Source organism: Panthera tigris, chromosome B4 (genome assembly GCF_018350195.1).
Source record: "Panthera tigris isolate Pti1 chromosome B4, P.tigris_Pti1_mat1.1, whole genome shotgun sequence".
Classification (NCBI taxonomy): Eukaryota; Metazoa; Chordata; class Mammalia; order Carnivora; family Felidae; genus Panthera; species Panthera tigris.
The window spans coordinates 131,179,976-131,206,129 of record NC_056666.1 but is presented as its reverse complement, the minus strand read 5'-3'; the positions used below and the strand labels follow the sequence as shown (position 1 = coordinate 131,206,129).

General features: G+C 57.8%; 1 protein-coding gene and 1 long non-coding RNA gene across 3 annotated transcripts; one reads left to right on the top strand and one right to left on the bottom strand.

The window, feature by feature from the left end:
- Positions 1–21,777, top strand: NPTXR (neuronal pentraxin receptor). The gene is made up of 7 exons (XM_042993719.1): positions 1–52; positions 615–836; positions 1,143–1,939; positions 14,672–14,897; positions 17,174–17,421; positions 19,971–20,150; positions 20,491–21,777. The coding sequence occupies exons 1-7, from the start codon at positions 1–3 to the stop codon at positions 20,713–20,715; spliced, it is 1,950 nt and encodes a 649-aa protein (XP_042849653.1). The 3' UTR covers positions 20,716–21,777.
- LOC122240470 lies at positions 10,545–13,255 on the bottom strand. 2 transcript variants are annotated; one of them, XR_006220253.1, is made up of 3 exons: positions 12,641–13,255; positions 12,116–12,310; positions 10,545–10,863 (listed from the first exon to the last, which is right to left on the bottom strand). It is a non-coding gene; the product is annotated as an uncharacterized LOC122240470 (long non-coding RNA). The 2 variants fall into 2 exon arrangements; XR_006220254.1 differs by having other exon boundaries at positions 12,116–12,307.
- Positions 21,778–26,154: the final 4,377 nt, after the last annotated feature.

Sequence of the window (26,154 nt, the reverse complement as noted above, 5' to 3'; positions counted from 1 at the left end):
ATGAACATCCACAGCCTTCTGAATGCCCTTCCAGCCCTGGGAAGCCACGCTGGTCGGAAAACGCCTTGTGGAAAATTGGAGGGGACCTGAACTGTGAAGAATGGTATGATTTTCTTTGAAGTTTTTAATTGCAAAAGTTCATTTGCAACACAATATATATCTATAGACATTTTTGATAGGAGAAAGTAAAAGTCTCCTCAACCGCCCCCACGCCACAGCTCACTCCCATTCCTTCTGGTTCCTTCTAGTGCCTGGTCCACCTGCTCACCGGGGTTTTGCCTTCCTAATATAGACTGCAGTGGGGAGAGGGGGTCTTCTCTGGCACCCCTGAGGATTCAGAAGAGGAAACTTCGGCTACCCTCTGAGATCACAGGAAGTTTTTGTTTCTTTGTTTTTCCACTGTGTGTGTGTGTGTGTGTGTGTGTGTGTGTGTGTGTGTGTTGTGTCCTGTCGTGTTTTGTTTGTTTGTTTTGTGGGAGTGGAGGGGAGTGAACCCTACTCCTTCTTTAGCTTGGAGGTGGCAAGTGACAGGCAGGTGGCCACCGTATAGGAAGAAGGTGGCTCAAAATCTCCAGTCCCCTGTCCCCAACACTGACCTCTTTTCTTCTCCCCAGCCCACCCCACCGCCGTCACCCAGCCTGAGTCCGGTCAGAAGCGCCTGAACTCAAACACTGTTCCAGCGCATCCTAGCTGTGTGACCTTGGACGGCGACCTGACCCCAGTGGGCCTCGGTCCCCTCATTTCCACGGGGAGCACGTCCACCGTGAGGCTTAATTGTGCCCGAGCTTGTAGCTCGCTCGGCACTGGGCCCGGCAGGAAGAAAAGCTCCCCGCGAGGTAGCTGTCGGCATCACGGGTTCGGGGAGGGGGCCGGAGCACCGGAGCGGGGCGGGGGGTGGGGGGGGGGTCCCCAGGGCGTCCCGCCGCGCGGCCATCGCGTCGCCCCCCCCCCCCCCCAGCGCCTGGCGGGCGGGCGGCCGGGCTAAAGCTCTCGCCGGCGCCCCGGCCTCGGCGCCCGGCACGGAACGGGTGCGGGGCTGGGCCACGGCCGGGCCCCGGGGGAGCCGGCGGGGCGGGGCCGCCGCGCCCGCTCCCCCTCCCCGCCGCCCGCCGCCTTCTCCTCCTCGCGCCGCCCGGGCTCAGAGCGGCGGCAGCAGCGGCCGCGGCAACAGCTCCGGCTCCGGCTCCGGCTCCCGCTCCGGCTCCCGCTCGGCCCCGCGCGCCCGGGCCCCGCGCCCCGACCCCGCCGCCGCGCCTGCCGGGGGGCCTCGGGCGCCCCCGCCGCCCGCCTCACGCTGAAGTTCCTGGCCGTGCTGCTGGCCGCGGGCATGCTGGCGTTCCTCGGTGCCGTCATCTGCATCATCGCCAGCGTGCCCCTGGCGGCCAGCCCGGCGCGGGCGCTGCCCGGCGGCGCCGACAACGCCTCGGCCGCCTCGGCCGCCTCGGCCAACGCCGCCGCCGCCGCCGCCGCCGCCGCGTCCCCGGGCCCGCAGCGCAGCCTGAGCGCGCTGCACGGCGCGGGCGGCTCGGCCGGGCCCCCCGCGCTGCCCGGGGCGCCGGCGGCCAGCGCGCACCCGCTGCCGCCCGCGCCCCTCTTCAGCCGCTTCCTGTGCACGCCGCTGGCGGCCGCCTGCCCGTCGGGGACCGAGCAGGGCGACGCGGCGGCCGGCGAGCGCGAGGAGCTGCTGCTGCTGCAGAGCACCGCCGAGCAGCTGCGCCAGACGGCGCTGCAGCAGGAGGCGCGCATCCGCGCCGACCAGGACACCATCCGCGAGCTCACCGGCAAGCTGGGCCGCTGCGAGAGCGGCCTGCCGCGCGGCCTCCAGGACGCCGGGCCCCGCCGCGACGCCATGGCCGACGGGCCCTGGGACTCGCCGGCCCTCATCCTCGAGCTGGAGGACGCCGTGCGAGCCCTCCGGGACCGCCTGGACCGCATCGAGGTGAGCGCCGCGCGCGCCGTCGGGGGCGGGACGGCGGGGGTGGGAGGGGCCGCTCGCGGGCGCCCCGGGGAGGCCGGCCGTGGCCGACGCCGTGACCGAGGCTCAGGGGGCGCGCGGGAAAGGCTCGTTCCGCTCCCCTTTTCCTCCAGGCACCCTCTGCCGTAAGCCTCGGTTTGGGCTTCTGCGAAATGGGCGTGAGTGCCCGCTTGTAGTGAGGATTTAGTAAAATGTAGGTATATGAAACTGCTTGGCCCGTCCTAGGGCCTCCTTAGATGCCCGTTTCATTTCTTTCTTCCAGACCCCCACCCCCCACCCCAACGCGGGACCCCAACCAGGACACCATCCGTGCTCCTGTGGTCAGGAGATAGGAAGCTGACTTCCTATGGTCCCACTGACTTCCTGTGGTCAGGAGATAGGAAGCGCTGTCCAGGGGACTGGGGAACCTGCTGTCCTGCCGAAGAGCAGGGAAGGGAGTGTCCCACAAGCCAAATCCGGCTGCCCCTCAGTGCTTCCCATCCCCTTACCCCCCCCCCCCCCCCCCGCCGCCGCCCCGGGCTCAGACCGCGGGCCCAACCGCAGGAACTTAGATAGCGCTGGCCTAGCCTCTACCGCCCGGCAGCCAGCAGCTCTGGGGTGGGGACTGACCAGAGAAAAGGCTCTCCCGCGGGCTCCTTCTCCACACACCCCTTTCAACGGTCCCTGGCTCAGGTCAGACACAAGGGATGTAACAAAGGAAGTCGGCTCTGGGCTGTGGTGTGATTCCGCCACCAGGGTTTTCTCATTTGAAGTCTCCAGACCCCACCCCCCCCCCACCTCCCTGTGAAAACCCATTTGGGGCCCCCTGGAGCCAGAGCTGGGCAGACTAGGAAGGACAGACAGCTGCAAGGCACTGACCACCCCCCAGCCATCCGTGATTTCCAGATGGCAGGGAAGGGGGTTAGCAACAAAACTGAGTCTGTGGAAAGAGATGGGGAGAAAGAGGCCAAAGGCTCCTTTAGTATTTTCCCCCAACCGGGTGCACCTGGCGAAGGCAGAGGGAGGAGAGGCTGGAAGGAAGGGAAGGCAGAAGGAGGGGAGGCTGGAAGGAAGGGAAGGCAGAAGGAGGAGAGGCTGGAAGGAAGGGAAGGTAGGGACTCCCCCCCTCCTCATGGCTCTCGCAGATCAACCTCCGGCCCAGCGGCACTAAATGATGCCTGTGTGGAAGGCTGGCCATTGCCGTGGCCCAGTGGCCCTCCAGGGAGTCTGTGCAGGTGTCAGCACCCGCCTCTGGTGGGGGTCGGGGGGGGGGGTTGTCACATGGCAGCCAGGCCATCACAGCCAGCCCTGTCATCTCACTGGTGAGACACTTGGGGCTCAGGGCCCTCCTAAGGTGAGTGACAGAGGAAGGAGGAGAGCCCAGGAGGCTTGTGTGCCGGGCCAACACCCCCTGTTCCTACGTCACCTCTGGGGCATTTCTAGGATGCGAGAGCCAAGAGCAGGGAGATAATCAGAGAAACACTGAAGCACAACTGTGAAGGGGAGCCTCAGTTTCCCCACCTGTGCAATGGGGACAGTAATGTCACCTGCCTCGTCGGGGCGTTAGGAAGATGAAGTGAGTTCATCTTTGTGAACGGCCCAGAACGGCGTCGGGCAGAGATGTGCTCCATGAACTTGAGTGATGGCTATTTTTATCATTAAGCAATCATATTGCTAATTTTTCAAGTAGCCAAAGATCAAAATGGGAACAAACCCCCCCCCCTTTTAGGAAAGAGTTTATTAATGTCAAAAAAAGAAAAAAAAAAGATTCGGTTTTCAATAAACTTCCTCTTGCCTGCCCCAGCCCCTGCCTCCACACCCAGATGGCACCGTGGTTCCTCCCACGTCTGGGGCTGGCAGGGCTGGGCTTGCCCTGGACCTGTTCCCCCAGCACCTGTGCATTTGGCAGGGTGGGCTCCCCTCCAGTTAGCCTGCTGAGGTTGGGGGGGTGGGGATCCTGGCGCCTGGGATTTGTCACCAGACCAGCCTGCCGGGTTGGGAGAGCCCTGGCTTCCCTACACACGCCCCTCCTGCTTTCTGAGCGCAGTGGACTTGGAGGCAGGAAGGCGGGGGTCTGCTTGCCCACCAGATCTGCCTTCTGGGCCTGGCAGCCCCAGAGCCAATCTCCCTGGGGTCTTTGGGAGGGACTGGGGTCTGGACCCTGACAGTTGTGGGGTCAGACTCCTGAGCTCAGCAGAACCGCGTGCTCTCTTTAGCTACTGTCGTCTTCCTCCCCTCTCTTCATCCGGTATCCTCAAAAGCTTGCCCCCAGATTCTCAGGGTCTGTTTTCTCGCCACTCACCTCTTCCCCTTACAGCTCGCTGCACGTGCTCTGAGGCCGTCACCCAAGACGATCAATTGAATGGGAACGATTCTGTCCTTACCTTGATGAACGCCTCTCCAACATCTGACCCCAGTGATCATTCCCTCCTAAAGATCTCCGGGCCCTTGGCTTCTAGACACCTCTTACCTGCTCTTCCTCCCTCTCTGCTTCTGTGTCCCATTTCGGGGTCCTCCTCCTTTATCGGTCGCACCCCTCCTGGCTCTCTTCTCACTTTCCCTGGGTGAACTCAGCCACACCCGGAGGCTCCCAACGCCCAGTCCACTGTGGTGCCCCAGCCAACTTCGTCCAGCCCAGGTTTCTTTCCGGAGCTCCAGACCGGTAGATCCAACCGCTTCCTGAGCACCTCCCTCTGGACGTCACACTGGCCCCCTGCCCTCATGGTGCCCCAACCTGGACTCGGGTCCTCCGCCGACCTGCTTTTCAGGTGTGCTCTGATAAGCCATGGTTAGTTCCTGCCCTGCCCTCCTTCCAGTCGACCTCACCTCTCTTGCAGCAGCCTCCTCAGTTGTCTCCCACTCCAGGCACACCCCTCCATCCATCTTCCTTAAGCCCCAAGGATCGTCCTTAAGCCCATCACGGGGCTTCCTCATGGTGCAAACCCCTCAGCCTGCTCCCAGGCTCTCATTACAGAGCTGGCCCGTCTCCCATTTCCTTCTTGCCTCTGCCCAGATTACCCCCAGAGTAGCCATACTCATCAGCCAAGAGTCTGCTCTGAGGACACCTCCTCCCAGAGGCCCTCCCTGATCGCACACTGACCTTTTCCTACCCCCATTCCTGCTCCCGCAGCCCTCTGCATATCCCTGCCCATCCCCACCTGGCACGTCTCTGTATCACCCCCTCCCTCACCCCACCAGCCCTCTACCAAAGGGGAGGGAAGGTCACACTGGCCCAGCCTCTCCTCGAGGCCTCAAGTGAGAACCATGTTTGTGAGCCTAGGAGAAATTATTTATCTTCTTGCCTGTGTTTTTGTTTTTGTTGTTATGGTCGTGGCTGTTGATGGAAAAAAAGTCAAAATGTGTTTTGGGGGGAAAAATCGCATTTAATTCCACCATTTCATCCATTTTTTTCAGCCCCTGCTGGTCCTTTATCCAGATGTAGACATTGTTCCAGAATTACCAGTTGCTGGTAATTACCGTTTTAATGATGGCCATGATATGCTGGAATCTATCTCTGGCTCTACCATCCATCACTGCTCTGACCATCTCTTCTCCTTTGCTGGAGATGTAGGTTGTTCCTAATTATGTTTCTTCTAGATGCTCATTGCAGGATCAATTTCATGCAGATAGTTTTTTGGTTTTTTTCTTGTGAAGTCGGTTGAAGTATTTCTTTAGGCTGAATTCCCAGGAGAGGTATTACAGGGTCAGAGGATATTGATTTTTTATGGCTGTGGCCAAGAACCACTTTCCAAAAGGGTTGAACCATTTACATGGCAACCAGCCACGCATACATGTTCCAGGGTTCCTTTTTTTTTTTTTTTTGCATTAATTTAATGTATGTGGAAAATGAAGCTTTCAGATTGATTCCATCAGCAGTTCTTTGTTTGACTAAACCACATCCTTAACCCGGCCTAGCAAGCTGGTCGCCTGCCTCCATGTTGGGGTGGAAAGATGGGGGTAAGGAACACCCTGACAATGGTCACAGGGGACCCTGGCCTTGATAACAATTATAGCTCATGCTTGCTGAGCACTTACTGTGTGTCAGGCACTGGGCATTATCTCATTTAATCCTCATCAAATCTCCATAAGGGAGGTAACCATTTCATCCCCCTTGTACGGATGAGGAAACCAACGTTCAGAGTGGTTAAGCAATTGGCCCAAGGTCGCACAGCAGGGGAGCCTGTCAGTGTCTGGTTCCACAGCCCTTGGTCGGCATCATTTTCTCTAGACCCATCTGGAGAGGTCAGACCTTATCTACCTTCAGGAAGAGTGGGAAAGGCCGGTGGGGGGCAGGGCCTCTTGCTAGACGGTGCCCCGGACGGTTTCTGTGCCAGAGCCCCCAGAGCCAGAGTGATGAGGGCCAGTCCCCAAAGGCTTGTCCTGCTGGCCGGCAGGACCGGCAGAAGGCTCACGTGGAAGTTTTGCTAATAATAAATTAGCAAATTTATTATTAGCAAATAATAATTATTTGCAAATTATTTGCAAATTATTAGCAAATAAATAACAGTATTAAGTAACACTGATTAGCTCATTCAGTCTTGGGGCCTGTGAAATGGGCTGTACACGCTCCCCTCTTACAGATAAGGACGTGGAAGAACCAGAACCTGACAACCGGCCCCACCCCTGCCCCACCCCCACCCCCACCCCCACCCCCACCCCACCGCCACGCGCCGGCTTCGGCTTCCGCTCCGTGAAATGATAACAGCGGGCCAGATGTTCGCGAAACGCCTTTCAGCTCGAAATGTTCTCCCAGGTAGTGCGGCTGGTGGCATAAAGTGGAGTTCTTTTTGCTTGTGACTCTAAGCTCTTTACTTCCCTCTCTGTTTTTTTTTCAGTTTTCTAATCTGTAAAGTGGGTGGAAGGGGGGGAGGCTGGATCTGGGCCCGGCCCTTTGGGCTCTACGTTGGGAGTTCTTGGACGGATGCCTCCTGCTTAGGGATTGGCGGTGGCGGGGGAGGGGGGGGAGAGTTGAGGGGGGTTACATGTGTGTGCGGCCCTCACCGAGCCCCCACCCACCCACTCCCAGGCCTCCAGTTTCTGAGGGAAATCTGCAGAGAAACGCAGCGCCTTAGAGAATCTATCGGTGCCTTTTCTAAAGTCTGTTGCTGTTGCTTTTTTTTTTTTTTTTTTTTTTTTTTACGTTGCTGCCCATTCTGGCAGCTTCTGCTCTATGAGGGCTGGTTCCCTGACCCTACCTCTTTTGGCCGTGAAGGGGGCTGGCACGCTACAGCAAGAGGGGTTCTGCCCCTTGGCCTTCTGTTTGAGGATATGGATCCTCGGTGCCCACCAGCCGCCTGCAGCCCCAGATGGCGCCTCTCCCTGTGGCTGGCCTCCCCCATCTCTAGGTGATACAGCCCCACTGCACAGCCCTTAACCCCTACTCCTGCCTGTGCCACGCCTTTGTCTAGCAAGACACCAGGTGTTAAAAACCCCGGTTCTGCCACCTGTTTGCTGTGACCTCAGAAAATTCCTTCTTCTCTCTGATCCTCAGATTCTCCATCTGTCAGATGTAAGGGGTGCGCACGGCGCTCCGAGGAGCCAGCTTGCCCCGTCGTACGGTGCCCTGGTGGCCTCCCGTCCCTGGCAAGCCTTCCCCCGGGGGAGGAGGCCCTTCCTGCTGTTCCAAGCTTGGCAGGCGCTACGTGAACAGAAGGCAGCACCTAACCTGGGGGATTTTTTTTTTCTTTTGAAGTATATCTTCTATTCGAGATACGTAAGAGCTCACGTCTCTCACTTACAAAACACACAAATCTTAAATGTGCAGCTCAGTGCACACTTACGTATGGACGAGAGCACCGCTCAGATCGAGAGCAGGACATTTCCAGTGTCCCTGAAGGCTCCTCTGGGACCCCTGGAGTCCCTACTTCCCCAAACTGCCGCATCCCTTTATGTCTGGTGTTTCTGTTGTACGCGATGGCTGACATTTGATCGTGGGGCAGGTGACGGTGGCTTGTGATTTTTTTCATGCCGTGTAGTGTTTTGGTGCATAGACACGCCTACATTTACTTACCCTTCCCCTGTGGATGGACATCCGGGTGTTACAAATAAGGCTGCCATGAACATTCTTGTGACATCTTTTGGTGGTGACAAGCCCTCATTTCTCCTGGATACATCCCCAGGAGTGGGTGTCTGGGTCCCGGGAGAGACATTTACGTAGCGTTTAGGAGGTGATGCCAAACACTTTGCCGAAGTGGCAGTAAGCGTTTACATGCCCACCTGTGTGTGAAGCTTGCCAGCCTTGGTGTGGTTATTTTTAAAACCCTCCCCGTTCTGGTGGGCGTGCAGTGAACTTACTGTGGTTTTAATTTGTGTTATCTCTGATGACTCACGATGTTGAGCACCTTTTCTTCTGTTTATTGGCCATTTTGTGGAGTCCTTGCCTATGGGAGGCGGAAAAAGGTCAGGCAGGGGCTGGCGCTCCTCACCAGGTGACAGTGTGGTGGGGTTCCCCGAGGACAATCTCGGGCACACAGTCCCCCCCCATAGAACTCTAGCGGCAGGGGCTGAGACAGCCAGCCCGGGGTGGAAACACTTATGTGCCCCCACATGCCCCTCATTTGACTCCAGGGGAAGCTGAGGCCCAGAGAGCCTGAGTGACTGAAGGCCACACAGCACGGCAGAAGCTGAGCTGAGCTCACAGCCAGGATTTTCTATTAAAATGGGCTGGAAGGGGGGAAGGGGGATCCCCAGTCTTTGCTGTAGATGTTTGGCCCCGGGCCCAGAAGTATATGGACAAGCAGGGCCCGAGAGGGAATTCTGTGGCAATGCAGCCCTGGACAGGGAGCACTTGAAGGGAGAGGCAAGGGAGCCTGGGGTTGGGGGTGACCTATCACTTAACTCTGAGGCCTCAGAGCCCAGGACCGAAGACCAGTCCGGCCTCTATTTCCTGCCCCTTCACCGCTGGGTACGTTGGAGACACAGGGCCTGCTGGGAGAGGCCTGCCCTGACTCACCTTGACCCCTGCCGCCCCGCAGAGCCCGTGCCTCCATGAGGGCTCTTGTGCTGTCACACCCCCCAGTCTGCCTCCCCCCCACCCCCACCCCAGCTGGGAGCACGGCCCATGCCCGGTGCAGGCCTCGTCCACCTCTGGAGCCATTGCACCTGTCACTCAGGAAGAGGCAGCAGGGCATAGGGCACCCTCTGTGCCAGCCTTTTCTAGGGGCCTTCCAACTGAGTCCCCATAAGCACCATGGGACTTTTAACTGCTCCCATTTCTCAGGTGAGGACACGGAGGCTCAGAGGCGTTGACCTTGCCCAGGTCACACAGTGCGGATTTCCCTCTTGACAGCTGGCTCCAGCCCCCCCCCCCCGCCCGCCCCGCACAGTCACTACTCACCGTGCTCTCCTGCCCCTCAGTAGCAGCAAATAATAATAATGGTTATAACCATTTATCAGTCACTCGTCGTGTGCCAGTCTTCACATACGTTCTTTCATTTTGTCGTTACTTATATTCCAGAAGGTAGAGACTATTATTATCCCATTTTATTTTATTTTTTTCACTTTTTTAAAGTTCATTTTTGAGAGAGAAAGACAGACCGTGAGCGGGGGAGGGGCAGAGAGACGGGGAGACACAGAATCCGAAGCGGGCTCCAGGCTCCAAGCTGTCAGCACAGAGCCCGGGGCGGGGGTTGAACTCACGAACCGCGAGCTCATGACCTGAGCCGAAGCTGGACGCTTAACCAACGGAGCCACCCAGGCGCCCCATTATCTCCATTTTAGAGTTGAGGAAAGGAGTTGGGCAGCTTGTCCAGGGCCACAGATCTAGTAAGCGGGGAGCCTGGGAATGACGCTGGCCTGTCTGATGTGAGTCGTGCCTGTGCTCGTGACACCGAGTCGCCACAGCGTATGTGGATGGGTGGACGAATGAGTGAGGGAGGGACTGAGTGAATCGAGACCCTCAGTCTCTCCACAGAAGCCCTCTTTCTTCTCCCTTTGGAGCATCTTAGATCAGGTGTGGGGAAAGCTGCCATCTGGAGGGTGAGCAGGCTTTGGCGGGGGGAGGTGGGGTGGGAACAGGAAGTGTGTTCTTAGCAGAAGGAACAGAATGTACGGAGGCCCTGGGGTGAGAAAGGAGCTGGGGGCCGTTGGTGACTTTAGGTGGGAATGAAGTGTAGCCTGCAGGGGTGGGGAGTGAGGGCTGAGCGTAGAGGGGCTGGGACTTTATCAGTGGGGGAAGGGAGCTATTGAAGGATTTTCGGCAACATGGTTGGATTTGCAGTTAGGCAGCTGCCCCCGGCTGCGGTGTGGAGAAGGGCCAGTGTAGGAGCTGAGGTGACGGTGGCCCGGACTAGAGAGGGACAGAGGAGCCAAGTAAGGCTACCATTAAGATTCAGGGTTAGATTCTACGCTCAAAGACTGCTTTTGGACTTTTGCCTGTTTTGTTTTTTTTTATCTTGAGAGAGAGCGAGCGAGCGAGCAGGGGAGGCGCAGAGAGAGAGGGGGAGAGAGAGAATCCCAAGTAGGCCCCACACCATCAGCGTGGAGCCCGACGTGGGGCTCAAACCCACGAACTGTGAGATCATGACCTGAACTGAAACCAAGAGTTGGGCATTTAACCGACCGAGCCACCCAGGCGCCCCTTTCCTGCTTTCTTTTGTTTTTGTTTTTGTTTGAAAGAAAATCAATGCAGAGTATCTGAGACATACACCGAGGTATAAAGAACACCGTCCAGGTAGGGATCCAGGCTCAAGAAGAACCAAAACGTTTACAGCCAGCTCACGCCCCTGAGAGCCTCCCAACTCCCAGCCCCAGACCGCCCACCCCTGAGAGAGGGTCACCTCTGTCCCAAACTTGTATCCGTCTGGCCCCTGTGTTTCTTCCTGCTTTTACGAATCCATGGTTGGGTTGGAATCTTTGCAACTTTGTATAAACGGTATGTAGCTGTTTTCTGAGACTTGCTTCTTCTCTCACTGTAATGGTTAAACAAACAGATTTATGGTCGGAGTTGGAGCAGGGTGGGTCCCTTCAAGAGATAATCAAGTAGTAATAATAATATCATCCACACTTGCAGAGCCCTTCGTAGGCCAGCTCTACCCTAAGGGCATTATGTAACTCAATTATCACTAATATGCTAGGAGGTATTATTGCTGTACCCTTTCGGCTGGGAAAACTGAGGCACAGCAGCTGTACATAAGGTCACCGGGCTGGTGGAACCGAGCTGAGCCCAGCAGAGTCACACGAGACTTGGGGGTGGTCAGGTGGGGAGGCGAGTGAAGCTGGTTCTTTTCCACCCGCCCGGCTGCCCCTGGAGCCGGGCCCTGCGTTGTCCGGGGGGCAGGGGGGTGGGGGGTGAGCTGTGCACTGAGGTCCAGCACCTTCCCTCTGCTCCCCACAGGAAAGGAACAGACCCCATGTGGGGACAAGGCGGCTGGGGTCTTCCCTGCATCCTCCCAGCCTCAGAGCCACCCGGCCTGGGCAGGTCCCTCCCATCCGGGCCCCCTCTGTGAGGCTGCCGCCCTCCCCGCCCTGCCCCACGGTCTCACATAGCCTTCCAGACCCTCCCAGCCTTTTCGTGACCACTAGAACCACTTCCGCTGCCCCCCCTGGCAGGCAGGGCGGCCGGCTTCGTGCCCACTTGGCAGCCCGAGACCCACACTGCGAGGGAAGAACGGGAACAGCTTCTGGAATCAGAAGGGCCTGGGCTGGGGTTCTTGCACCTCGCTGTCTCAGTTCCTCCATCTGTAGAGTGGGCCTCCTCACCTCCCCAGATCGCCGAGAGGGCTGTGAAGTGTTCGCGCGGTGCTTCCCTGGTGCGGGACCTGGCACGCGGTAGTGACAGCAGTGACGGCGGCGAGGACAACTCCTCTGCCCGCCTCCTCCCTGCCGAGCGCTAATGAGCCCAGCCCGTTAGCGCTGAGCTGGACCGGGACCCCGGCGCTGGCTCAGGGCCTGTGTGCTTACACCGAATCCCACGCAGACTCCCAGTGCAACAGCCTGTGGGCTCGGAGCCCCCCTTTTCCTGCCTCTTCGGGCCCTGAGTGGGGGGTGATGGCATCATCATCCCTCCCCCCCACCTTGGGCCAGGGGCCCGATTGGCATCAGCCGGGAGCCCACGCGGCACAGCCTGCGCCCGCAGCAGATGGGGAAAGTGGGGGGGAGTCGTGTTCTTCTGATTCAGACACCGGGGTGGGGAGGGGGCCGCACACGATCTGGAGAGCCCACCTCCTCCCTGGCCTTCCTGCCGGCGGCAGAGCTGGTGGCTCCGACAAAAGAACAGCTTGCACGCCCGCTCACCGCAGCGTCTGTGTAAATAGCAGTAGACGTCCTGTTCCCTCCTGCCAGGCCCCTTCTCCCTCCGCGGGAGGAGGACGCTTTGCTAGAGAGCGCCAGAGGTATCGGCTTTGCCCGGCCCCGCTGCTGTAGAAAATCCAGAAGGACCTCTGCCTCAGTTCCCCCGTCGGTGAAATGGGGGCAGGAAGAGTACCAACCAAAAAGGGCGGCTGTGAGGACCGAGGAGTAAATACGCGTGCAGTGCCAAGGATGGGCCTGGCACGCGGTCTCACTCAGATGTGTGCCCTTCGTGCCAAGCTTGGCACTGTGGAAAGAGGGAAACTGAGGACAGAGGGTGCCGGAGCCCAGAACACCCAGCCAGAGCCCCCCCCCCCCCCCCCCGCCCCCGCCATTGAGACGCAATGCTCTCTATGCCCTGCACGCCTCAGCCCAACGTTTCCTGGAAGTTCAGCCTACCTCAAATGCAGCGGGTGGCTGGCCCTGTCACTCCATGAGCTGTCAGGGTCCAGGGAAGCTTCTGGAGGTAGTGAGCTCTTCGTTGGCCGATATATCCAAGGCTCACAGTTTGCGTTCTGCTCTTATAGTCCAGGAGGACCTGTTACTTCACTCTGCCATTCTTACATCTGTCCTGGGGCTGGTTGTCCCCATGTTACAGAAGGGGAAACTGAGGCTTTGTTTTTAGTCACCCAGAGTCAGGATTCGTAGGCACCCAGGGAGTCAGCAGGAGCCCTCCAGATAGGACATGGGAGGTTAGTGTAACGGGTGGGGTCAGGTGCGCTGGAGCTGCTCATCCGCCGCCCGCCCACCTCCCTCGGCCTGCAGCCCAGCCCAGCCCGGCCGGCCAAGCAAGCGACTACACAGAGGACGGACGGATGGATGGCTGTGCCCTCTTATGTGGGACGTGGTGGGGGATAAAGGTGGCTTGGTCTGGGCCCTTCTCCTGCCCACCGTCATTTAATCCTGACCACAGCTCTGCAAGCTGGGCATTCCAAGTCCTTATTTTATAAATGAGGGAAAATGACCCCAGAGAAGTTAGCCCACCTGCTCCCATTCTCAAGGTGGAGTGACAGAACCACGCATCAGTCCCCCTCCCCCAGCTCCTCAGCGTAAGGTCCTGGCAGCTTCTCTCAGGCACCGCCCTCCCCCACCCCCAGCACTTTGAGGCGGGGGACACATTTACCCCCTCATCACATGGCCAGAAAACAAGGCTCAGAGAGGCGAAGGGATCCACCCAGTCTCACCCAGCAAGTGGGCTGGGCCAGTGGGGGCCAGGGAGGGGTGCTTGCCCTAAGCCGAGGGGCCGTCCCTGCGAGGCACACGGGGCACCTTGGTTGTCCATTCGACCCTCGGCTGTCTCTCCAGCACCCCGTGCCCTGCCCGCGGTAGGCGCTCACCATTTACTCGCTCACTTACAGATTCGTGAGAACTCAGTGAGCTGGGGTCTGGGGCTAAGCCTGCGGACAAGGCCCGGGGCTGACTGAGCGGGAACTGCCTGGGCCTCTGGGGATGTGGAGGAAGCCAAGGGGACAGAGAAGGTCTAATTTGGCTCCTAGAAGCTCGCTGAATTATTAATTTTCTACTGATGCTCCCGGTGCCTGCCAGAGACTACCCCCTCCCAGAGTCTGGACGTGTGGCCTTGCCTGCCTTCTTCCACCCCAGAAGGGGCTTCCTCCAGCAGGAGAGGGGGAGGAGAGCCGCCCCCCTCCCCCGCTGGCTCCTGTCCCAATTCTCCTGCTCACTGGGGTCTTAAGACAGGAAGAGGGGGACTCTAAACACTTCGTCCTCACCCCAGGCAGGATGAGGGTGTCAGAGACCAGCTTAGAACACTCTGCCCTAGACAGTAACTGCAATAACCAGGCTCTGTTCATTGGCGTTAACTGCCCAATCATCCCCCAACCCTTCTAAATAGATTGCATGTGAGGAAACAGGGGTTCAGAGAGGTGGAGGCATTTGCCTAGGGTCACACAGCAGATTGGTTCTTGAGCTGGATTTGGGCCCCGGGTTGTCCGACTCCAGAGCCTGTGACTTGAACCACATGCTAGTCAGGAATGGGCGCACCATTGCAGCTCTATTCCAGAAGCCCCTGGTTTGTGCCCCTGCATCTATCTGCCCAGTGCCCACGCAAAGCCTCTCACCGTCTTAGAGAAGCTTGCCGAGTGAATGAGTGAAGACTGTCCATTCCTTTAAAGACCCATCAGTGTCCGGTCTTTCAGTTAAGAAGGACTCAGCAGGGGCTCTCAGCCCCGATGGCAACATCAGACCCACCCAGGGGAGCTTTCAGAGCTCTCCACTGCCGGCCCCCGACCCCACCATAGGCTGACATGTTCTTGAGGTCAGCTCACCATCACTTTGCATATGGAGACGCTGAGGCTCACCTGGGGTCAATCACCAGGGGTGGGTGGTAGGCATCTCTGAGCCCCGCGTCTCTTTCCTTCCTCCCTGCAAGTGACCTCACATGCCCCCCTTGTTTTCCTGCCCCGTAAGCAGCAGGAGCTCCCGGCCCGTGTGAACTTCTCAGCCGCCCCAGCCCCTGCGCCCGCGGTGCCCACCGCCCTGCACTCCAAGATGGATGAACTGGAGGGCCAGCTGCTGGCCAAGGTGCTGACCCTGGAGAAGGAGCGCGTGGCTTTGAGTCACAGCAGCCACCGGCAGCGGCAGGAAGTGGAGAAGGAGCTGGATGCGCTACAGGACCGCGTAGCCGAACTGGAGCACGGTGGGTCCTGGGCCCCGCAGAGGGCATAGCAGGCGAGGCCTTGGTTCTCAGATGGGTCCTCAAAGTGGCAGATTCACTCGAAAACGTTTTTATGCTCTCCAGAGGCCGAAGCTAGATGGGATGGCGGGGGAGGAGGCTGCAGAACCCAAGAGGGTGAGAATAATTGGGGAGTGTCGTCATGATTATTATTTTTAACGGTTAGCGTTTTCTGGCACTTCCGTTCTGGGAGTGGGCTAAGTACGTGACACGTCAGCTGGGTTAACGTTCACAAACCACACAGGGATGGTGTGTTATTATCCCCGTTTCACAGAAAAGGAAACCGAGGCTCAGAGAGGTCAAGTGACTTGTCCAACGTCACACAGCCAGTGAATGGTGGATCTGAACCTCAAAGTGGGTCTCGTGCCAAAGTCCATGCATTTAACCACCCCACAAAACAGCACCTTCAGTGAGTCCAGATTTTGTCACTTGTTAAACACCTGGGCCTGGCGCTTCCAGGGGTCAGGGTAATGGGTAGTCCACGGGTATGAGCATCAAGGGGACCTGGCTCCGGGCTCCACAGCTGTCACTGGCTTGCGCTGAGACTTTTGAATTTTGCTTCCTTTCCGCAGGCCTCGTTTTCCTCATCTGAAATACGGGGATTTAGGACTCAGGAGGTCTCAGGGAACTCTCATCTTTGAAACCTTGGGAGGAGCATCCTGGAAGAGGCTTACAGACAAGTTAGGGGGAATCCTGAGTAATTGTCTGGGACTGGCTTAGATGGGGACAGAAGTTTCAGAGAAGGAAATCCAAGAGGCTGAAGGAGGTGAGCCTCAAGCTAGTCCTTGCAGGCAGAGGTAGAGTCAGTTGTGGAGTGGAGGGGCCATAGCAGGGGCACAGCTGAAGGCAAGGCTTAGCCTGGTGGGTTTCCGGCTGGAGCACAGAGACAAGAAAGACAAACTCATCCCTCCTCAGTCCTGCCACTGGCCCCCCTATACTGCATCTTCTAAGGGATTGGGGGAAATGCCCCCTCCAGCGGCTGTCGGGCAGAGAAGAGGGAGGCAACTAGGCTGGATGTCTGTATGCCTGTGGGCAAGTCCCTTCTTGGGACTCGACTTCCTCATCTATGAAACAGGCTTCAAGGGACCGTCAACGAGCCCCTTCCTCTCTTACCATGATGCATCATCACATCAGCCTTCACCCCAAGCCCCAACCGAACCTGGGAACCTGGGTCCACCATTCCCAGCCCTAACCCCCTAACCCCAGCCCTCAACAACCAGCTGGAGGAGGGGAACTCCTATCCCAGAGGTGGGTGTGGTGGGTGTCACCCCCTGCCCATAGAGATGGTGACTCCCCAGTCTGCCCCTGCAGAAAGCCCTCTAATACTTAAGGCATAGAATCCCTGAAACTCTGTGCTGCCCTGGATATCAAGGAATCCCAGATTGATCCTGTTCAGATCCCAGCTTTGCCACTTACTAGCTGTGTAGCCTTGAGATTACCTAACCCCTCTGTGCCAAGGTTGCCTCATCTGTAAACTGAGGATTACAACAGTGTCCATCTCATAGGGTTGTCATAAGAATGAAGGAGGTCATGTATGTAAAGGCTCTTAGGACAGTGCCTGCCATGCAGAAGGCACTGTAGAGCGGTTGTTAAATAAACAGGCAAAGAGGGGCACCTGTGTGGCTCAGTTGGTTAAGCGTCCAACTTTGGCTCAAGTCCCGATCTCACAGTCTGTGAGTTCAAGCCTCGCATTGGGCTCTGTGCTGACGGCACAGAGCCTGCTTTGGATTCTCTGTCTCCCTCTCTCTCTCTGCTCCTCCCCTGCTCATGCTCACTCCCTCTCTCTCTCTCTCTAAAATAAATATTTAAAAAAGTAAACAATAGGCAAAGAACCCCAAACAATGATCATTGGAATAGTTAACATTTGTCGAGCATTTACTCTGGGCCAGGCCCTTTACATAGTTTGTCCCACTCAACCCTCACACAAGCCTGAGAGGGAAGAATTCTTATTTATGCCATTTTACTGAGCAAACTAGGGCCGAGAGAGGTGAAGTTGAATTGTGGAAGGTCATGTGGCTGGGAAGTGTGGAGCCCGGATTTGAACTCAGGACGTCTCAGGTCCAGAGCCCTTGGACTTTAACCACACCCGTCAACACAATGGCAGGGTAGAAAAGGCTGAAAATGCACCTGGTACATGGCAGATGTTCAGGGACTAGTAGCCCTCATTCTACAGTCCGCGCTGCCCATCCCCATCAGTGGCCACTGATCCCCACCATGACCACCTCGCCCACTCCCCTCAGGGTCCTCAGCCTACAGCCCCCCAGATGCCTTCAAGATCAGCATCCCCATCCGCAACAACTACATGTACGCCCGCGTGCGGAAGGCGCTGCCTGAGCTCTACGCCTTCACCGTCTGCATGTGGCTGCGGTCCAGGTCGGGTGGCAATGGCCAGGGCACACCCTTCTCCTACTCCGTGCCCGGGCAGGCCAATGAGATTGTGCTGCTGGAGGCGGGCCACGACCCCATGGAACTGCTGATCAACGACAAGGTGAGTGGAGGCTGGGAAGAATGGGAGGAAAGTGGGGGGCCGGGTGACCCTTCCAGGAGCACCTGCACTGTGCTGGGTCCCAAGCCTGCGGGCCCTTTGAGTTCTCCTGCTCAGCAGCTTCAGCACATATGAAATGCCTACTGTGTGCTAGGCTGGGTTCTAGGAGTACAAAGACAAGCCAGACCTGGGGCTGGCTGCAGAGAGGCCTGGATCCGAGAGCTGTAAGTGATGGCATGTCCATTTACAGAGGAGACCTGTGGGGCTTCCCCAGTGACCCAGCTGTAGGAACATGGCTACAGATATCTGTCCCAGGGCGCTGTCTCTCTCATGGGCAAAGAGAGAAGCCAATGAGGCCCAAGGACCTACTTGGGGAGGGAGCGCTGGTGGACTCCTTGCCCCCGTCCTCCTCTGCGGCTCCCCCTCTGCCGCCCTCCTCATAGGGAGAGTAGAATGGGCCATGGTCAGGCCTGAATGCTGGATGTGAATTCTGGTTCTGCTGCTTACCCTCTGTGTGACATTAGACTGGTCACTTACACGCCCCGTGCCTCAGTTTCCTCATCCGCCAAGGAGGACTGGCAGTAGTCTCTACCGTGGGGTTGTGGTGAGAAATGAGTGGCTTACATACATGTAAAGGGGTGTGAGCAAGCCTAACATTTAACAAGCTTTGAGCCACGTGAGCTATTGTTATTATTCCAGGCCCAGTGCTCATAAGCACTTTACTCACGTTATCACCCTTGACCCTCCCAACAGCACTGGGAGGTAGGCACCCTTATCATTACCATTTTGCACATGGAGAAGCTGAGGCTCAGAGAGGGCAAAGAATGCACACAGGCCCACACAGCTGGTGAAGGGGTGCTGATATGATTCACGGTTTTGGGCTGCAGAAACCCCCCGTGAACCCCTCCACCGTTCTATCCTAGGGCCACCCATCTTCCCCATGCCTGGACCCCCAGCCCCACAGCCCTCCCTGCGCCTATCTGCAGGGCAGGACAAGGACATGGGGGAGTGGTGTGGCAGGGGCACGGTGATTGAGCAGAAGAGGGAGTGTCTTATCACCCTCATTCCCCTCAAATATCCTCCTTCGCCTGCCATATTGCTTTGGGATTTGCAGCCATGGTGGTCTTTTAAGACCCCCCTGGAAATGTAGGCACCACCTACCACACCCACTCGTGACCAGCCCACAGCCACATAGATCTGCTAGGAGTGGTTGTCACCCATCAGAACCCAGCTCAGCAGGAGGTGTCTTTCATGGGTGTCCGGGAGGAGGATGAAGAAGAAGGAGATGGGCCCAGGGGACAGGAGTTTCTCTTGTAGCCCAGTAGGTCTTAAGAAGCCTAGGGTAGCTGGACAACATCTAGATCCTGCTGCCATGTCCCCTTCATACACCCCCTGGCTGCCATCCTTGGCCCTGCGCAAGCTCAGCACTCAGGTCTCTGCGGAAAGGATTCAGCACCCTGGACAGGGCAGTGAACAGCGCTATTCCAGGAACTTCAAGAGTCCTTTTGAGGGTCAACTTCAGGGATTACTCCGTTCTCCTTTGATTCCAGCCTCTTAGCCTTTGATGCTACTGTGCCCCCAACTTGCTGGGATGGTCAGATGCATTGTCCTTCCAGATGTGTTTGAATGCCGTGTCTGCTGTTCCCACACCTGCCTCTTCCTATGGGCCTTCGCAGCCTCTGTACCTCCCAAACGGCCCCCGGTATTTTGTCTTGTAATGTTGCCCTGAAGCTCTTCCCTCCCGTGCAGACTCAGACTCATTTATAGCTGGGACCGGATCCATATCCCCAGTGTCCAGAACAAGGCCTGGCCCCAAGCAGGCCTCAGATGGTGTTGTATTCAAGTGTGATCTCAGAACTAGGTGATGAAAGAGCCCCTCGGGAGTCCCAAATCCACAGGCAGCAAGTACCTTTCATCTCACGGGCCAATTTGAATCAATCACCAGCGGCTTTCCCAGAGCCCTGTGGTAGGAAAGATCCCGAGGCTGAGCCTAGGTTCGTAATTGATTAGCCATGTCTGCCTTGGGTGGAGGAGCCAGAGGTGGCCACACATTTGCCACCCTTTGCCTGACCTCCTTACTTCACAGATGAAGAACTGAGGCCCAGGGAGGAAAGAGCAGCCTCCCCAAGGTCCCACGGGAGGTTGGTGGGGAGAGCCAGGGCTGGGTGCCAGTGCCCAGCCTCAGAGTCCAAGGCTCATTCCGCCACTGCCAGTGTGAGCCCAGCTGCGTGCCAGGCACTGTGTGAGGTGTTCAGAGATGGTGAGATGTGGCTCCCGCCCCGCACCCTGTAAGAGGGTGAATAAACTAGCTGGAAACACCTGAAAACCAGTACCGAAGAGTCCCTTGTGACCTGAGAGAAGCTGCCTGGTTAAGTTGTGGGGAAAGAAGAAAAAGCGATCCGAAAGATGCTGGGCTGGGAGGAGTGGGAGGGTCAAGCCTTGGGTCAGTCCCTGGAGAGAAGAACACGGGTCTCCTGGTCCCCCCGCCTCCTCACTGGTCCAGCCTTGGGACTGTGGCACCTCTGACCTGGGGTCGCGGGACCTATGTCCAGGTGGCCCAGCTGCCTCTGAGCCTGAAGGACAATGGCTGGCACCACATCTGCATCTCCTGGACTACGAGGGACGGCCTGTGGTCTGCCTACCAGGATGGGGAGCTGCAGGGCTCCGGTGAGAACCTGGCTGCCTGGCACCCCATCAAGCCACATGGAATCCTTATCCTGGGTCAGGAGCAGGTAAGGCTCAGGGTGGTATGGGGGCATGAGGCCTAAGTAGATATCTCACTCACCCAGGGCCCCTGAGAAGGAGGGGTTAGGTAGAGGGACCCTAAGAGCACAGCAGTGATCACTCAGTCTGACCCAGCCATTCTGCAGGTGGGCAAACTGAGACCCAGAGAGACTAGAGACCTGCCCAAGGGGCTGGAACCTTGGGGACAGGGATGGAACTTGGGGACGGGGCTAGAACTTTGGGGACGGGGCTTCAGCAGGACCTAGGCCCTGATTGAGTCAGCCTGTCTGTCTTTCCCCCTGCCTCACTCCATGTCTCTCTCCTTTCTCTGCTTCTCTCTTGGCCCAGGATGCCCTGGGTGGCCGGTTTGACGCCACTCAGGCCTTCGTGGGTGACATCGCCCAGTTTAACCTGTGGGACCACGCCCTGACACCTGCCCAGGTCCTGGGCATTGCCAACTGTACCGGGCCACTGCTGGGCAACGTCCTTCCCTGGGAAGACAAGCTGGTGGAGGCCTTTGGGGGTGCAAAAAAGGCTAACTTTGATGTCTGCAAGGGGAGGGCCAAGGCATGAGGGGCCACCTCATCCAGGGTCCCTCCCTTGCCTGCCATTTTGGGGACCTTATTTTGGGGGCACACATTCCCTCCTCAGCCTACCCACACACTGCCCCCCCTCCTGCCCTGCTCCTGGCCGTGCCTCCTGTTTCCCCCACCTATACCTACACCTCCAGAATGCCCTGCCCTGCTATGGCTGTCCCCTAACCCCACTTGGACGGGGACAAGCAGCTCAAGCCAACAGGTCAAGCCTGGGGTGAGTCCAGGACCTGGTGGAGGGTGGTAACAGTGCCCACAGCTCTGTCGGCTCTCTTGGCATTAGACTAGAGCTGTCTCTTACCCCCACCCACCCTGGCCCATCAGCCATGTCTGATTCCACTGATCTCAACAGCACATCCCACCGGGTTGAGGGGGGGGGGGCGGGAAGGGCCTGCTATCTCAGTGCTCCTGTCCCCCATGCAACAGGCCTGGCCCCACCCCCTTCAGGGCCACAATAAGCTCTAGAGCTGTCCCCTCAGCCTAGAAGGGCATGACAGAGACATAGGAGACTCAGACTCACCCCTCCTCCATCTTTCCACCAGTTGCCCCGAAGGGGCAATGGGATCTCGATGGAGCCTCCCGAACCCTCTCTTCTTCCTCTTTCCTTGTTTCTTTGTGTGCAGTGGTTTGAATGTTGGTTCCACGCCTGGCCCACCCCCACCTCAATTTCCAGGACATTCCCTTCCCGGCTCCAGCCTGAGGGATCAAGACCCTAGGAGGCCAAAAGGCCATAGTCACCCCTTGTGCTCGCCCACATGTGTGCTAAGTGGCAGGTCCCCTCTCCTCCTCCGTGCCCAGGACAGGACCTGGGCCACTTCAGCCTGGCCTAGGAGCAGCTCGAGGCAGAGGCACTGCGCCCTGGGCCCCAGGCTATGGCAGAGTCGCATTACCTAGCCCTTCTGCATGGCCCTGCAGCCTCTGGGGGAAGGAAGGCAGGAAGGAACTGAGCAGGCAAAGAGGGGAGAAGGGTGGAGTGGTGTGCAGAGCGCTGGATGAGAAGGAGGAACCCATGGTTCCTAGCCAGCCCCGCTGCTAACCTGCTGTGTGGCCTTCTGTAAGTCCCCGCTCTCTCTGGGCTCGTCTTCCTCATTTGTGAGCTGAGGCCCTTGCTGTGGTCATTGCTGAGAGCTCTCCAGATCAAACGTGAGATTGTCTGTGATTCCACGTGGACAGGGTGGGGCCAGCCTGAAGCTGCCTAACAACCAGGGGACGTAGCAGGGGTAGATTCTGAGAGTTGGCAGCAGATGGGATCTGGCTGGGCATGGGTCAGGGTCAGCAGCTGGCTCCAGAGAGTCAGGGGCAAGGGCAAGGGACTAGGCAGGCCAACTTCATGCACAGATTGTAAAAACCAGCTTTTCTGGATTCCAACGCCCCCCCCCTCGCCCCGCCAGCCTGGCACCCTTGCCTGTTTGAGAGTGTCTCACCCTGAGTCCTCACCGATTCCCCCAAGAGAGTAGAAGGATGTAAAAGCTGAGTTAAAGCCACCCAGTCTGACCTCTTGCTTGTATAGCTGGGGAAGAGCTCAGAGAGGTCAAATGACTTGCACAGGATCACAGAGCCCAATGGGGCAGAGCCAGGACTAGAACCCAGGGCTTCTGAATCCCTCTTCAGGGCTCTTCCCCTCCTATGCCATTCTGCCTGTCCACGAGTGTCTTCGAGTCCAGCCTTCGCCTGAGAGGATGGACGTTTGGGAGGCCAGAATGCTTTCCAACACGAACATCTTCCCTGATGATGCACAGAAACATCTTGGCATCTGGCCCCGCCAGGAAGTAGGGGGGAGGACAGGTGTGATCTCCAGGCACTCTGGCAGGAATGGAAAGCTGAAAAGGCAGGTGTCCCTTCTGCCAGTCACCTACCAGGTGTCTGGGCAGCTGCAGGCTACCGGGCTCGAGCAGGTACAGGTGCCTTTTGCCCCGCTTTCTGTTCCCCGTCTCTGCTCCCCGCCAGCACGTAACCTGAGGCATGAGCTGTAGGCTGTGGGGCCGTTGCTGTGGAGGCTTCTCCAAAACTTGTTGCCGCCACCTCCCAGATCCTTGTTTCCATTTCAAGAGCACAAATAGACCGTTGGGCACCTCCAGCCCAGCTCCCCCTAGAAGAAGCAGCGATGGCGCGCTTCTGCCAGAGACTGCTGAGACCTAGGTTGCCCCGGTAACAGCCAATGACATCAGCCCAAGTGCTGGGTCAAGCGTCTCTTAATGACATATGCTGTTGCTGGGGTGACAGCGGAATTCAGAACTCAGATTTCGGGGACACTGGGCTTTATTGGGTTTCTGTTATTGTTTTTAAGGAAGCAGCTTTTGTGGAGGCCTGGGGGGAAAGAAAGGGTCTTAGGAGGAAAGTGACAGAACTTGTTTGATGGCTGAGCCCACCCAGAGGCGTCCTCCCAAGTCCTTTATGCTTTGTCATGGTCATAATAAGACATCTGACCTCGGTCCTGTGCTGAGTCACCCTGGTCAGCCCTCCAGAGGGAACAGGAACAAACCCGAGGCGTCAAGGTGCAGGCCGTGAGTCCGGGCCATCGGCGAGTGGCCTGGGTGACCATTTCCATTCCAGGAAGATGCAAGCCTGCTGTCCCCACCCCTCCTTCATCCATGGACCGCTCTTCACCTCTGCCCAACGCCTGCCGTTTGGACTCCAGTTTGGGTCTTGTTCAGCTGCTCCTGGGCACAGCCGAGAAGACGGGGAAGGAGGAGCTAGAAATGTCGCTCGGTTGTGTCCCTGAGCTGCTGTGGCTAACGACGGTGCCAGAGCCCGTGTTCCTTGCAACCTTGTCAGGCGCTGTGCTGAGCGCCCCGCATCATCTCATTTATCCTCCCAACACAGTTACAAGGTTGGAGCGGTTTGGGGCCCCATTATACAAGGGAGGGAACTGGGGCACAGAGAGGTTAAGTAACTTGCCCAGTGTCAATCAGGTGGCAGAAGATGGAGTCCAGCATTCAAACCAAACAGGTTGCAAAGGCACGGGCACCCCTGCTCTCTGTAGGGAGTGACGCTTAGCATCGTTGCCCCGGGTGGATTTTGGCCTGAAGAGATGCTTGACCCCATTCACTACCCTCACAGGGTTTGTGATGGAGGCAGAGGCCCGGGATGGGCTGGCCCCAGGGCCAGGGTCCCCTTGGGTGAAGCCATGGGAGGGGTCTCAGCCCCTTCAGGGAACATGTGCCTCTGAAGTGTGCCCGCCACCTCAGCCCTCCTGCCTTGAGTTTCCAGGAGAAACGAAAGGGAAGAGGAAGCTGGATAGTCTCCCAAGTGTCCCAGGCAGGGAAGGGGGAAAATGATGTTTCTCAAACTCCTGCTTTGGGCCAAGCCCTGCGCCAGGTGCTTCACAGCTCTTATCTGCCAGATCTCCCCACCTTTGTGGCACGTTGTACCCCCAATCAACATCCCAAGGGGGCCGATCACCTTGCCATAATTGTGCATGACCTTGGACCACAGCTTTGGGCAGGAAGGATTCTTCAAGAGGCCTACGCCTCGTTTTACAGATGAGGGAAGGTGAGCGCCCCTCGGAGCCACCCAGCCGGGACCCCTGGAGACCTGATCTCAGCTTTCTGACTCCCCACAACGCAGTGGCCCCTACCCCCGCCCCCCCAAAATTGGGTCCCTGCTCCTCTACATTTCCCAGCACCTTGCCCTGAGCGGACTGGAGAAGGGGTCCCCTCCCAGAGATGGGATCATTCTCTTCCCCTCTGTCACAGCTGCCTGCCACCCCGAATCCCACCTCACCCCTGCTGGGTGGGGAAGGGGCTCGTGTGGGCCCAGGCTGAGCAGGGAGTGAGCGCGTCCAGCTGTCCGACACTGTGAAACTATTGTACCCTCCTGGTGACCCACCGCCCCCTTCTCCTTGCCCAATTTTGTACATAAAGTGACATGAGATGCAACGTGCGTGCGTGTGTGTGTGTGTGTGTGTGTGTATGTGTATGTGTATGTGTATGAGCTATGTCATGGGTTTTTGTTACTTTTTTGTTTTTGTAAATTTGAATGTTCAAAATAAACAATGTTTACTCTGAGGCTCTTCTTCCAAGGGCGGGCTAGCCTGGGGTGCCGGGCGGGACAGAGCAGGTGGTACGTTGATGTCCCATAGCCGCACCCAACCCCACTTTTGCCTCTCAAACGAAGAGTCCTGCCAGCTCCCAGGTGCAGACACACCCCGTTTCCCAGGATTTATGCAGGAAGGATGTAAGTCCCACATGGAAAGTGTCCCAGTTCTGATAACTGGGCTTTGGCCTCATTCCCGACATCCCATCCCCACCTCGTGCCCCAGTTTTGGGAACCAGGTCCCTGACTTGTTCCCTGAGACCCAGTCTGCCTGAATCACTTGCCTGGACCCCCAGAGCCTTGCCTCCCTTGGGTCCTAGAGAGATGGGGTAGGAGAGAGGGAGGGACTCGGTTGTATTTCAGCCTGCCCCTGCTCCACAGTCTTCCTGGATCCCTGTGACTCGTTCGGCCTCTAGGCTGGACTCTTAGTGTCAGGGTCTGCTGCCCCCACGCCCCCTTCCAGCACCCACGCTACCCCCAGGAGGCCTTGATCTGGTCCCCAGCCCTCCCTGTCCACCCCATCTTAGGGGCGCGGCCTCCATTCTCCTGCTCCATCAATGTTGTCACTGCTCATAGCTGGGCCATGTCCTCAGACAGACCCTGTGAAACGCCAAGGGCCCAATCGGGTCGGGGTGGGGGTCATTCCAGTAGGACATGCCTTCCCAGACTTTTCCAAAGTTTCCCAGATTTCCCACGTAAGTGACCTCACCCCGTGAGGACCGGAGGGTATATAGCCGGAAGCAGCACTTGAAACAGGAAAAACGTATCTGAGGCTTGTCTGAAGAGCTCATGTGCTTCCTTCATTCTCCGAAATGAATCCAGATTTGTTTGAAAATATTGCTTTTAATTACTTTCCACTGAACAGAACGAAGCTGCCGGCAGATACTTTGTTTAGCCTCTCGTGTCCTGATTTACTTACAAACACCCTCTCTCCCTCTGTCCCGCTCAGCAGGCCGTGCCCAACCCCGGTGTCATCCCTCTGCCCACCTGCTTCGTGCCAGCACCTGCCCAGCTGAACCCCGAGGCAGAAAAGCACGGGGCTCTCTTACCCGCGCTGACGCTCATTTTAAACCCATGGCCGGAGATCTCCAAGAGGCGTTTCTGCCCGCCCCGCGATCTCAGCACCTGCCTTGTGTGAGGGGCTTGCTCGCCAAAATGGCTAAAAAATCACGCCCTCCCTCTCTCCTCGGACCGCCTGGAGCCCTGCCCCCTCAAGGGTGGCCTTACCCCATAGCCCACTGACGAAACCAAGCGATCGTCACCTCCCCAAGGGTGTCCACAAAGCTGCACATTCTCTGACTGCCCTCCTGCCACTCGGAGTGATCTGTCCCTGCCCTTATTAGGGGTCCTTGTGTACCCCTTCGCCCTCTCAAGAACGTCTCTC

What these genes read in the sequence shown, in the direction of transcription:
- NPTXR (XM_042993719.1), top strand. Translation starts at nt 1, where the DNA reads ATGAACATCCACAGCCTTCTGAATGCCCTTCCAGCCCTGGGAAGCCAC. An exon ending in AGCCCTGGGAAGCCACGCTG is followed by an intron (nt 53 to 614) that starts GTCGGAAAACGC and finishes TCTTCTCCCCAG; the next exon opens with CCCACCCCACCGCCGTCACC. An exon ending in AACTGCTGATCAACGACAAG is followed by an intron (nt 17,422 to 19,970) that starts GTGAGTGGAGGC and finishes ACCTATGTCCAG; the next exon opens with GTGGCCCAGCTGCCTCTGAG.